The 12,830-nt window shown below is 40.0% G+C and overlaps 2 protein-coding genes across 12 annotated transcripts in view; one reads left to right on the top strand and one right to left on the bottom strand.

Moving 5' to 3' along the window:
• C13H7orf50 (chromosome 13 C7orf50 homolog) overlaps positions 1-12,830 on the bottom strand; it is a 195,856-nt gene that overhangs the window by 107,055 nt on the left and 75,971 nt on the right. For 5 of the 7 annotated variants that reach the window (XM_059716408.1, XM_059716407.1, XM_059716409.1 and 2 more), the window contains one exon: positions 5,965-6,072. The exons of 1 other annotated variant lie outside the window; for it this stretch is intronic. In XM_059716408.1, coding sequence (XP_059572391.1) covers positions 5,965-6,072 — 108 coding nt within the window. The remainder of the gene's footprint in view (positions 1-5,964; positions 6,073-12,830) is intronic. One more of the 7 variants, XM_059716411.1, reaches the window with a different exon arrangement.
• GPR146 (G protein-coupled receptor 146) overlaps positions 1-12,830 on the top strand; it is a 71,423-nt gene that overhangs the window by 50,420 nt on the left and 8,173 nt on the right. For 2 of the 5 annotated variants that reach the window (XM_019494666.2, XM_059716413.1), the window contains exon 2: positions 823-942. The exons of 2 other annotated variants lie outside the window; for them this stretch is intronic. The gene's annotated coding sequence lies outside the window, so the exon portion shown is untranslated. Of the gene's footprint in view, positions 1-822; positions 943-11,453; positions 11,629-12,830 lie in introns of those variants that run through there. One more of the 5 variants, XM_019494668.2, reaches the window with a different exon arrangement.

Consider the following 12,830-nt stretch of genomic DNA (forward strand, 5'->3'; position numbering starts at 1 on the left):
GCACACACACACAGAGGAAGAGAGAACACGTGTGTACATACATGAGCAAGCAAGCACAAGCTTTCGTGGAATGAAACTCACCCCATCAGATGCTCTGATAGACGGAGAGATAGACAGATCTATCTATAGATACACACACAGAGGAAGAGACAACACACACGTGTGCACACATGAGCAAGTGTGCACAAGCTTTCATGAGATGAAACTCACCTCATCAGCTGCTCTGCCAGCAGGAGGTCCTAATGGGGATATAGTTTTACCAGCAAAACCATGCTTTTACCAGTATGGCTTGTTTCCTTGATGAGAAGGGCTTTATCATACTGGTAGAATGCCAGTATAGCTGCATCTTTACCAGTAGCACTGTCCAGTCTAGTACAACAGCATTCCTTTATCAGTAAAGCATTCCAAGTGTGGATATAGCCTGCACTTACTTTATGTTATATGACCATGTTAAAGCTTTAATGGGTTTCAAACCCCAGTTATTCCTTTTTAATCCTTTAAAAAAGAAAAGAAAAAAAAAGCTTTCATGATTCTGAACATGGTTAAACAGACTAGGCCTTAGGGCAGTGATCACTGAGGCCACATGATTAATGCCCCTTAACTCTCCTGACTTAATCACTTAGAAATATCACTGTGAAGGGCTTGTTTTTGTAACAGAGCTCTCAGCCAATCAGAGCATGCAGCTAAAGCTTAAAGGATTATGTGTATATGGATGTGCAGGGGGAAGTCACATGTAAATACAGAGTTCAGTGCCACTAAGAGCAGCCGTGCAGTGGAGTCAGCGTTCTCTTTCTAAGCTCTGCTATTGTTTACCTTTAATAGAGAAATGAGATAGCCGAGGGTTCCCTGAATTTACTCTGAAAACGTTCCGATTTGATGAGCAAAATGCTTCTGCAGGCTATCAAGAAACACAGCTTCAAACAACAGGGGAGTGCTTACCAGGTGAGTTTCTGACAAGTTCACATTATAGCTCGCTCTCATTTTTCAACAGCCTGGCATAATAATTTGCTTATAATTCATATAAACATCAAGTGAGTGGGGATGGATAGCTTTTACCATCAGAAGATTATATACAGCCCGTAAGTGATCCGTCTTTAGAAAGGGAGACTGGATTGTTTAAATCTGTGCCTGTTACTGATTTTTATTATCGACTGTCCAAAGGAAAAATCCACAGGAGACGCACTCTTGTGCATGTTACTCTGCATGCTTGCATGGTATTCAGCTTTATTTCTTAGCAACTACTTCTTGTAAATGTTGAACCTGTACTTTGAATTTCTGTATTATTTTAAAAGATAAAGTATATAATATTCCTATTTCTCTCCTTTTTGGTTATTTTAAATATAGTGTTATGCCAGCAGAGGACTTTGCCCCAAATTGGTTCACCTGATTAGTCTCTGCTAAACAAAAATTAAAAAAAAATCTTCCTTGAAAAACCAGTCTAGTTACTCTAACGTGATTTTTTCTTTTTTTTTAAATACGTCATTCACATCTACAACAGTAAAGTTTACAGTAAACTGTACTATGAAATAATGTTGAAGAGCAGTGAACAGGCATTGTAATATACTATAATGAGCAACTAAACCAATTATCCAGCTATTAAGCTGTATTTCCATTTAGTCTATATTACAAGAGAGAGAAACCCAGAGGCAAATTTCATCACTATGACAAAGATCTGCTTAAGACTCTCAGCAACAACCAACTTACAAGAGCCCAAGTAACAACTGTATCTTTATTAACCTATTTGGGTATTTATACTATGCTCACTGTGGTATCTGAGTACCTATTTTCTTGCTGCACATAAGAGAAATTAGGCCCAAGTTACAGTAGGGGTTTAAGTATCAGGTGAACTTAAGTCCATTTTATAAATCCTAAAGTGGCAGAAAAAGTCCAAAATTGCTGTTTCCTTTGTCACCATAACATTCTTTACATGCTTTGTTGGTTCAATGAATTTACCATTAAAGTCAAGGAAAAGTCTCTCACTGACTTCAGTGGAAGTTGAGTTGATCCCTAAGGTAGCATAAAAAAACCCAAATGGAAATCAAATGTTTTCGGCAGAATGATTCATCTGAACTTCTGTGTTTTTAAGCTGTAATAATTACATGCATGGAGTTGAACAAAAATTGTTTGCGCTTTCCAGTGGCCAAATTTAGATCCCAATCCTGCACACTGTGCAGGTGGTTAAATTGATGTATGTGAGTTGTCCCAGTGTCCGTGCTGCTAACTGTGGTTCAGTCCCGGGATGCAGTCTAAATCAGCAGGCTCTGTAAACACAACAATTTATCAATCATTCTTAGAAACTGCCTCCATGACAAACTAATTACTACTCTAGCTTCCACCCATTAGCAGAGGAGGAAATAGGCATTAAAAAGAAATTAATAAGCAGAGCTCTGTGCATTCTGTAGCCACAGAATTTGCTACATAATGCACTCCTTTCTTCTTACAGTACTCTAACTCAGAAACTAAGTTTTTGTATTTAAAAAAAAATCATGTTTGAAAGAAAACTTTAAAGATGTGACCTGCATGTCTATATAATGTCTGAACCAATAGTGCTCTGGTGTGAACTGCCCTCTTTATCAAGACAGGTTTTTTTTTCAATCAATACCTTGCAGTTTAATGGCCAGTACTGGCATTTATTTTACCAATGATTATGAATTTGTATTGGGGTAATGTGTTTGATAATCAGGGATCGCGGCTCCATTGTGCTAAAACCTCTATGAATACAAGAGAATGAGTCCCAGTCCCAAAGGATCCTGTTGTCTAAACTGAGAGAATAGCTAGATACAACAAACAGGTGGAGTGAGCATGAGGTGACAGTGAGGTGGTTTGATTGTATAACACAGTATCAACACAATACCACATTTTCTAGATACCCCACAAGTGAGTTTTATAGCAAGTTCTGCAGAAAAATGTAGTTGCTTTGTGGATTTTTATAAGCAGCACCTGATGCAGAGTGGGGAGAGCAGCCATGCAAAAAAACATGACACCACTCATAGGGAATTTTGATTAATGTGTGTTAAATACCAGCAATACCAGTAGAGTGGAGGGGAGGGCTGAAGGCAAAATGGGACTGAACCGTGAAAGCATACTTGGCCTGATCAAAACCACTTCAAGTCAAAAAGAGTGCTTCCACTGATATCAGTGGGCTCTGAATCAATCAGTTAATAAACCAGTTTCTGCTCCAATGATCTTACAGCTCATTAATGGCCATTTGTAGACTGACATAAAAATGTTATCCCTCTTCCCAAAATATTTAAGGGCAATGAATTAATATTTTTCAGCCATCATATGTGGCTGTATAAGATGAAATAAATAATACACAACTGAGCTCACAGTGTCAGTTAATGATATCCATACATCTTGCATGAGTCATGTAAGGTCACCAAATGTCAAGAATAAAGAAATCTTGAACTTTCAGCGCCAGGTAAAAGAAGAATATACATATCTACGGCAGTTAGCTTGAACTCAAGTCACTTCAGTCCTTCTATAACTCCACTGAGGTCAACAGCAGAACTTTCCCTTTAGACCATAAACCCCATTTCAAACCAGTTACCTAATAATTCTTGTACAAACTATCTGGTTAAAAGCTATTCTCTTTGTATTGCTGCATTTCATGGACACCTTTATTCAGTACATTCTGCAGTCTGAGGCTGGAGAATCTGAGTCTGTTTCACCACGACAGTCTCCTGTGCAGCTGGAGCAATGCCCTGCTGATAAGTCTCCAGGTCACCATTCAGTTATTCTATTGATAGGAAGCGCTACTCTCTAACAGTAACCAGGAAAACCATCATCTGCATTTACTGTCAATCTTTGCACCTGGCAGCAAAATATCTACAGGGAATAGCTTGATGACTCCCAAGTTTCAGTCGTGTTCCTTGTCACAGAGCACTGATGAATTTAACAAATGGTACCTCTATTAAGGAAGAACTATTGTTTCCATTAGACTAACTCAGTTGGTCACTGGCTGTCCACGACTGGGCTATGTGTAGGATTGGAGTCATTTTTGCAACTTTGATTGCCAGGTATTGAGTTGTTTTAGTAAAGTAACATTAATTTAATGGGCCAGAAGCAGTCTGTTTAGTTCACAGACCTTCTATACCTCCAGGATCCTAAATAAATAGTTTTTATATATGATGGAATTCTGAAATTGAGCCACTTGCTGCCCCATAAAAGGCATGAATAGTTTATTTTATACAGGCATGAGACAGAAAAGGTTTTGTGTCCTTTATCACAAAAGAATGCCTTGTGGCTTCCTGTGTTTTCTCAAATAGTACCTTAGTACAGTACTCCTTCATAACTCATGATCTTGAGGTACCCAATTCCAGTTCTTATTTTGTATTTTTGCTTCATATAGCATTATTTTCTGTTAAAGCTAGCCACAAGTGCACTGTGCACTGGTATACTGTGGTTTTCAAGTGTTTGCAGAACAAGATAAAAACCGCAGGCAGCCATGGCAGTGGCGGTGGTGGAGTGGGGTGCAGTGGCAAGCGCCAACCAGACATTGGTGACTGCCTGCAGACGCTGTCGGCAGTGTAGGTGGTGAGGGGAAGGATGGCAAACGGCGAATGCCCACAGGCACCGCTGGCAGCATTGGTGACAGCCAATCTCAGGGGGTGCATGTGCCCCCGTGTGCACCCCCTGCACATTGCCAACACACACATACATGTAACACACAGGAAATTCTGCAGCAGGTTGATTTAAACTTTAAACATGGATAGGTTTTTACTGATCCAAATATGTAAAGGAGTAACGTACTATGCACAATAACCTTTGTTATTCATTTTCAAATTAAATTCAATTCATTTTACATTGTCAGCACCTATTCATAGATTCATAGACGTTAGGGGCTGGAAGGGGCCTTACAAGATCATGGGGTCCAGCCCCCCTGCACTTGGGCAGGAAAGACGGCTAGGATCAGATGACCCCAGCAAGGTGGGCATCAAGACATTTTTCGAAGATCGCCAGGGAGGGTGACCGTACCACCTCTGTTGCAGACCCTCAGAACTCAACTTGTAAAGAAGTTTTTCCTTATGTCGAGTCTGAAGCAATCCTCATTCAGCTTGAGCCCATTATTTCTTGTGCTCCCCTGTGGCTCCTTGGTGAACAGATACTTCCCCAGGCCCTGATGTACGCCCCTAATATACTTATAGGTTGCTACCAAGTCCCCTCTGAGTCTTCTCTTCTCCAGATTATACACAGAGGAAAAGAAATTCTACAGGATTCACAAATTCTTCACAATACTTCATTTGTTTTCCCCAGTAAGTCTGTCATTATGACAGTTATGAAAATAAAAATCAATACATCTCTGAGAAATTTAAATACATTTCTCCAGTTCCACACACCCAAGAAGTTCAGGCTTTGAGAGGAGGTGTAAGTAATCAATGAGCAATGGTCGGTTTGCTTTAAGTGGGCTTTGTCTAACAAGTTGTACTGTTTGTTATTTCTTTAGAACTGCGCAAAAAGTCAAGACTTCAAGTTTTGTAGCAACAAACTGTTGTTCGGCCACTGTGTGGCCTTCAAGGCCAGAATGTTCCCTTGGTGGGTGGATCAAGCTTTACTCACCCAGGATGGGTGAGGCATATCACCCTGCTGCACAGACCTTTTGGTGGTAATGTCAACTCAGGAAGGGGTGGAGCAGGAGAAAGGTCATACTCATCTAATATTCAGCTACTGGGTAACCAATTAAAACATAATGATGCTTGAGGGATCTAATTCATAGAGCCCCTGCTGAACTTGGTACCGGGGAACAGCATGGGAAGGCAGGCACGGGCAATATAATACCTGCAGGAACCATACTGCCAAGTTGTAAATGAAATAAAAATCAAGAAGGTGGTTCTAGAGAGTGAGATGCCCCTACTTGGGTGGCTTTTGCCTTCAGGGATCTTGAATTCCTTCCCCACACATCCCAGGATCCAAACTTCTAGGACATCATATCCTTATGTAACTCAGCACCCTACTTCCTCCCACCTTTTCCCAGTACTTGCTTTGCAGGAATCTCACCAGGTTCACTTCATGGTTTTTTTCTGTTTTTGTTCTGCTTTCAGAGGTTGTTCCACTGGAGCAGGGTATCTTCCTCTGAGAAAAGCAAGCAATAAAATACATAAGAGCTCCTCTCTTTCACTGTCATAATATGTAACTTCCCACACTTTTCTGGGAAACAGCATAAAGCATAATATGCCTTCCACTATGAAGAAATGCTTCTCTTCTAACCACAGTAATATCCAGCAGTATACATTCTTCATACTCACTTTTAAGCAGGCAATTAAAATGTTACAATCATCATGAACAGAAAACTGAATCATATTTTTATAAACAAGTTGTCTTCATTATTTTTAATCCTGAAATACCAGATCTTTACTGACACACAGCTATGTGAAAGAGCTGGACAGCATTGTCTTAGCAAGATAATAGCAACCCCCAGAATGACACACCAGATTTAGAAGCTGAAGGAGTTTGGCCAAGACACAGGAGAGCTAGGCACCTAAATATCTTTGAAGATCTAGTAGTCCTTGGCCTTCAGTGTGTATCAATAAACTTGAAAGCTCCACATGACCAGAAAAGCCACATGACCCAGGCCTAACTACAGATTTGCTAGATTATTGTCTGCTGCCACACGGTTAGTTGCTGAGATAAGGCAGTTTGCTCTGAAAGATGCCTTCTTGCAATTTTCTTGTGGTTTCCACACTAACCAAGCCCCTGTCTTCCCCCTCAGCAATCTTCCATATTCAGTGTTCTCCAATTCGTCCCCAAATTTTAGTTTTAAGAAAAGGGAGAGAAAGAAGGTGAGAGAAACAAAAATGAATACAAACCTAGATTGCTGTTCAGTTCCAAATAAAACAACTAATGCTATTTTGACTCACTTCCTCCCCTTTCAGAGTCAGAGTCCTGCAGTGAGGCCCCAAACACATAGAAAAACCACCTGCCATCATTTAAACCATTACGTTATGGTTTTTTTCCTCTCAACCACATACGTATACGAATATTTTAACTAATCTGTTAATTGCCATTTAACAATTGTATGACAGTGGCATACAGATGAAGGCAGGGTAGAGTTGCACCTTATTGACTAATTCACTGGAGCTCAAATTCTGGCACAGAGAACTGTGTCATCTGGCCACAGGTCCAGAAATCTGACAGCAGGGAAGTGGCAGCAATTAACAGCATCACCCGCCACCAAATTTCCAAGCCCCTATGGCCAGATGATATGGCCTTGTGTATGGGATAGGGTCAACTTGCAGTGGTAGGGCCTGATCCGGTGTGTATGCCAGGGCCTGATTAGACATACCTGATTTAGCTTGTGGGGCCAGGCTCGATACGGAATGCATGGCTGGGACGGCATGCATGGCTGGGGCGACATGCTAGATCATGCCTATGTGCCTAGCTCATGCTGGATCGGGCCCACGGACCAATCCTGTATACCTGGTCTGGCTCGGAGATCAACCCCGCATCACTCATCCTGCCTGTAGCCCAGAAAGGTTGGACACTACTAAACTGACTAAATCAGAGATGTGTAAGAAGTGGGTTGCAGAGTCATGACTTGGGTCTCACTGGTTGGGCTCTGTACCAATACAGACTCTCAGAAAGCTGACAAACAATATATGATGAGCAGAAGCAGGATCGACTAAGGGAAAGGATACAAATGTCACGGCAACAGAAATAAAAGTCAGCATGTGTTAACTTGGTACAAAATATGAAGGATTCTTAGTTTTACTAAAAATGACTGAAGATGAGGAGTCAACAACAGCATCTAATGATGCTTGGGTTCTTGGGTTCACAAAAGCTTGTGTTCTCTACATATAATCATATATAGTTAACCCCGCCTTGTGAGTCAGTAACAGGTCATTCTCAATCAGCATTTTGCTATGGCATCCCAGCAGAGATGGATTTGAAGGACAAGATAGCAAAAATACAAGTTAATCTATGAATACGTTTCTATGCATAAAGATCAACATAAAGGTAGGTTGAAGATTGCCATCTTTAGTGGAACGAGAAGCTAGTCACGTGATAAGATAAAAAGGGCTCAACAGGAAAGAGTTTAAGTATCTTGAAGATAAAGATTAGAAGTTTGTTCCTGAAGTGCTGAAAAAGCAGTTATTTGTGGATGGGAGGACAAGAAGTAGGAGGGTAGCATGATCAAAGCAACAAGTGCGACTGAAGTATGATTTAAGCAGCAATATTTTCAGTAAATACCTGTGGGGCAAGGGAAATGTCAGAAAGTTTGCTATAGACCGGATGAGAAGTAATAAGGACCAGTCTAGTGTTCCTTAATGTATACGCAGAAAAAAACCTAGTTCTAGGAAAACTAGCAAGATTTGGATAAAGCGTAGAGGTGAAAGTCAAAGGGATGGTGGTAAAAACTGACACCCAGATTACATTCCTTAGTGACCAGGGAATGGAAGGATTGCCAACTGTGACAGAAAAAAGGGAATAATTGGGAAGGAATATGGGACATTTAGTTTAAGTTATGTTATCTTTAAACTATTGGCAGAGCATTCATGAGGATGGTCAGGTCTGGACTGAGAGATATGACTGGAGAGGTGCAGATAAATCAAAAGTGGGGAGAGATTTGTAGGAGGAAACCCCAAGGTAAAGCCCAGTGGAACACCACCTGGAAGACTTATATGAGAAAGAAATCAACAAATGTGATAGTGAAGGAATATTCAGAGAGGGAAAAATGAAAACCATGTAAAAGTCAAGATCTTTGAAGTAGGAATGAATCAATGAAGAAGAAAACAGTAGATATAAACCCCAAGTCTTGGCCAAGAGGAGGTACTGAGAGACTCCAGTAAGAGAAATTTTAATGGAGTGCAAAGTGTAGGAGTTGGACAGGAAGTGGTCAAATACAGAGCTGAAAGTAGGCCTGAGGCAGTAGTCATAAACTGCATGTTTAATTAGGTGTAAAAATTAGGCAAAAATAGAAAGGGAAACTGAGTCAAAGGGATTGATGTTTTTTGCTGTGATGCAGCTTTGGACTTTGACAAGAATGAACTTGGGAGAGACTGCTCTAAACTTCTGTGAATCTGTGAATAGTAGTGGAGCGGGAATTAAGGAGGATGAGAATGCAATGTAGCCAATATTCCCTTCCATTGATTTGCCAGTTATGTGCACACACACACACACCCCTCCCCTCCTACACTCATTTCAGGCACTCAGCATTTCAGAGGATTGAGCCAAAAAGTAGTGACTCCAAAAACTAGAGACGGTTTTGTTCTATTCTCTGCCCAACCTCTCACAAATTAGGTTCAGTGCTGTTTTGTAAACCTACTTCCGGTATGTCATTTAGTCTTGGCTTCTCATTCATCAGACTGCAGTGAATTAACCATATTCTATCACTGCAGTGATAGCACAAAGTTACAAGCATTTCACCAGTTAAACTGGTCACTGGTTGCACCACAAAGATATAAAATGACAGCCCAACACCCTGCATCAAGCACGATTTTCCTCTATTGCTAATGTTAAAAGTATTTTATCTGTGCTCTAACAAATACCTGCATTACAAACAAGGGTGACTCACCCTAATTGCCCTACTATTAACAACATTTTTTCATGTCTAATCTGGGTGTCTTGGTTTTAATTTTAAACTACTGCTATTTCTATGACCATCCAGTGATTATCCTGCTAATCCCTGTGGCACGTGCATAAAAGAAGAAAACATTCAAAAGATTTCTTGTTATTAGGCTTGGAGATTATTGGCACTAAAGAAGCACTGTCATTGCCCTTTCCCTTAATTCTCCGTTTGCTAAGTTAGGTGGCTATTCTTCCTGGAGTAAAACGTTCATTTTGAAAATGTAAATGATCCATGACTGGTAATTCTGGATACATAAATATCATTATTGCAACCAACCAGAGAATACTTGTTAATATTTACATGCTCCAATATATAAACATTGATGAATTACTTGGTAAATTATCGAGTTATGATGAGGGTATAAATGCAGCATTTCTGACAATGATTTTCCAATTATCTTAATCTTTATTTGACTAAAATCTGTATGGTCCAATAAAATCCTATGTACTCTTTAATCACAAAATGAGCCTTATTTGCAATCTCTGTAAAATTAATGGGATTTGTGGGAACGCTATATAGGACAGGATCTGAACCTCAGTGTGAAAGAGCTCTTGGCCTATTCAGAGACTGATTTATTGGTTTTATGTTGTTGACAATCCATATTTTTAGCTTGCTAATGAGTATTCAGAGTCAATACACTCTGAGTTACTTTTTCATACATGAAAAATTGAAATTTTAAGTAGAAAATTATTTTCTGAACATGGGGTCTAAGTCTACACAGCAAAAAATTCAGTGTTTTGTGTTTCTAAATCAAATAAAAACATAGACAATTGACTACAACGGCGTTTAAAATTGTGTGGATCTGTCCACTTCCGAAAGAATTTATATAGACAAATTATAAAGCTGAACCTGCAATGTATAATGCAGTCTTGTTTCACATCTGTGCATGTGTACAATTCTCCCTATGGTGTCCCTAAAAATACAGGAGAATAAGCTGCCTCTTAGGGCTAGTTTGAAGTATCCAGCATGAATTAATGTTTGATAAGACCAAGGGAGCAAGGATATCACTTGTACGCAAACCGTATGAGGAAAGGGGGTGAAATCCAGGCAAACTAGGTAGACATTCTCAGTGTTTTTTCAATGAACACCTCTTTTGTTTTTGGTATCAACAGTGGTTTTCTTGGTGTTTATTGCTTAAACCCAAATCAGAACACTTAACTATAAGTGAACGGAAGAAACTAAGACAATATGTTACTTTTGTTTGATGGTATCAATTTAAATGTACTGTGAACAGCAATAAGTGCTTCATCTCAGGAGGGGCTGAATTAAGAGTCCTCTGAGAGTATTTGTTTTTCCATTCCTGGATATTTTTTAATTTGAAAGCAAATGAATGCATAATACCCACCACAACATGCAGTATACCTTCATTCTATACCCATACATTTTGTTAGAGCCAAACCAGGATTGTGGATTTTTTTTTTCCTTATTAGCTCATGATACACGCTAGTTCTTTCTTATGCATGCAAGAGGGGTGCTTGGACACTTTGTTCTGCTATCTAGATGGCATGTCCAGAAAAACAGAACCTTAAACTCTATTTCCCAATGGCAGGTTCTGATGTAAAACACCAGTCTGTTCCTGAACAATAGCTGCCAAGTGACTGGAAAGCTTCACTTAGCGAGAACACAGTAGGTTCTCAAATGGCAAGAAACCCACGAATGTAACTGGCTGCGCAGTGAAACGAGCCAGTGCTCCAGGAACCGAGGTATCTTCGTAGTAAATCTGAAGGCGTTAAAATTTAGCTATATTTAAGCCAACAGTCCACTCCCCTCTGGGCACAACCTCCTCCCCTTTCTTGAAACAGGCTGTAAACAGAGAAAGGGAGGGGCTAGTGCAGCCTGCCAAGCAAAGCAGAAACTTTGTGAGTAATTTACTAGGACAAACAAGTGCAGCGCACACGCAGCCGGGAATGCTCGTGGCTGCGTGAGCTCTACCAAAATGAGATCACAGTGTTTTTACACAAGAACATGACAGTCCTTTGCAGTCGACTTCCTTTCTCGGGAAAGTTATTTATCCAGCGTTTGGGAACCTCACAGTACAAAGGAACATAAAACATGAACTGAAGGTAAGTGTTTACAAAGCTGTATAACAATGCTGATGAAATAAAGTCCAGGCCATGAGACGGACAAATTTAGAGGCGGTGCGGAGGGAGGCTGGGTTTGGGGTTTTTGTTTCTGTTTTTTTAATTAATCAGCACTGAGTAAAATGAGAAACTGGGAGTGAAGCATTTGGCAGGCTTAGTCGAAATAAAATGCATGTGGCAACTATGCAACAAAACAATGAATCTGCAGCAGAAAAAAAAGTCGTTTTATTAGATAAATAGCTGACTTAGTTGTATTACAGCTTCATTTCAGAGATCGTGAAGATACAGTCTTTACTCTGGCAAAACTCCCTCTGGTGACGGGAGACCTGCCTCAGTAACAAATGCAGGATGGAGCCTAAACAATGCATCAATGTAGTTTCTCAGGCGAACAAGTAATACGTCAAAAACAGGAGGGGGGGGGGTATTTGTATATCATTAAGAAAATACTGATATACTTCCTTCAGTATTTCAGTATGTATACTGAAATATGCATACTGAAATACTGTAGGTCCAGTGTTTTAGAAACCTTTCAAGCCTTGTGTTTTGCAGAAAGTATGCTTATGACAAATGTTCATACTTTACTTATGATCACAGCTAACGAGAGTTTCGCAAGTTTCACAAGAAAATTACTGGGCACAATAAATAGCCTCCCATTCCTATGAGAACAGAATGTTGTTTTATTTAACTGCATTTCAAAGATATCAGTGTGATGGTGTTAATCTTTGAACCTTTGTAGAAGCAGCTATTCGGCTCTGTAAAAAATAACAAAAATGGTTTTCAATGGGATAATATAAAGAGAAGTATTTCTAAGGCTGATGTAATTTAGGCTGTAGTGAAAGTTAGCTGCGTAGAGTTAGGTCTTGAAAAATGGATTTGCTTGGTCGCTGCCTTATGTCTTTGCTTATGGTCAGCGGGGCTTCATGTGGGTGCTGGGGGTATATCTAGGTGCACTCACATGCAGTGTCTAGCTGTGTCTTCAGTGTTAGTTGAACCAACTTGCTGCAGTTCAATGAGTTGACCTGTCATTTCTGTCATCACCAATTAACATGCAGCACAGATTATTTCAACAGTTTATACAGTGCCTGCTTCATGTAAAGGAAAGTAGACTGCTTTAGATTTTCGAAGACGGTATGAGGGTTTGAGAGGCAATATTTAAATAAGCAAAGGCTCTGTATACATTTGTA

Source organism: Alligator mississippiensis, chromosome 13 (genome assembly GCF_030867095.1).
Source record: "Alligator mississippiensis isolate rAllMis1 chromosome 13, rAllMis1, whole genome shotgun sequence".
NCBI lineage: Eukaryota > Metazoa > Chordata > Crocodylia > Alligatoridae > Alligator > Alligator mississippiensis.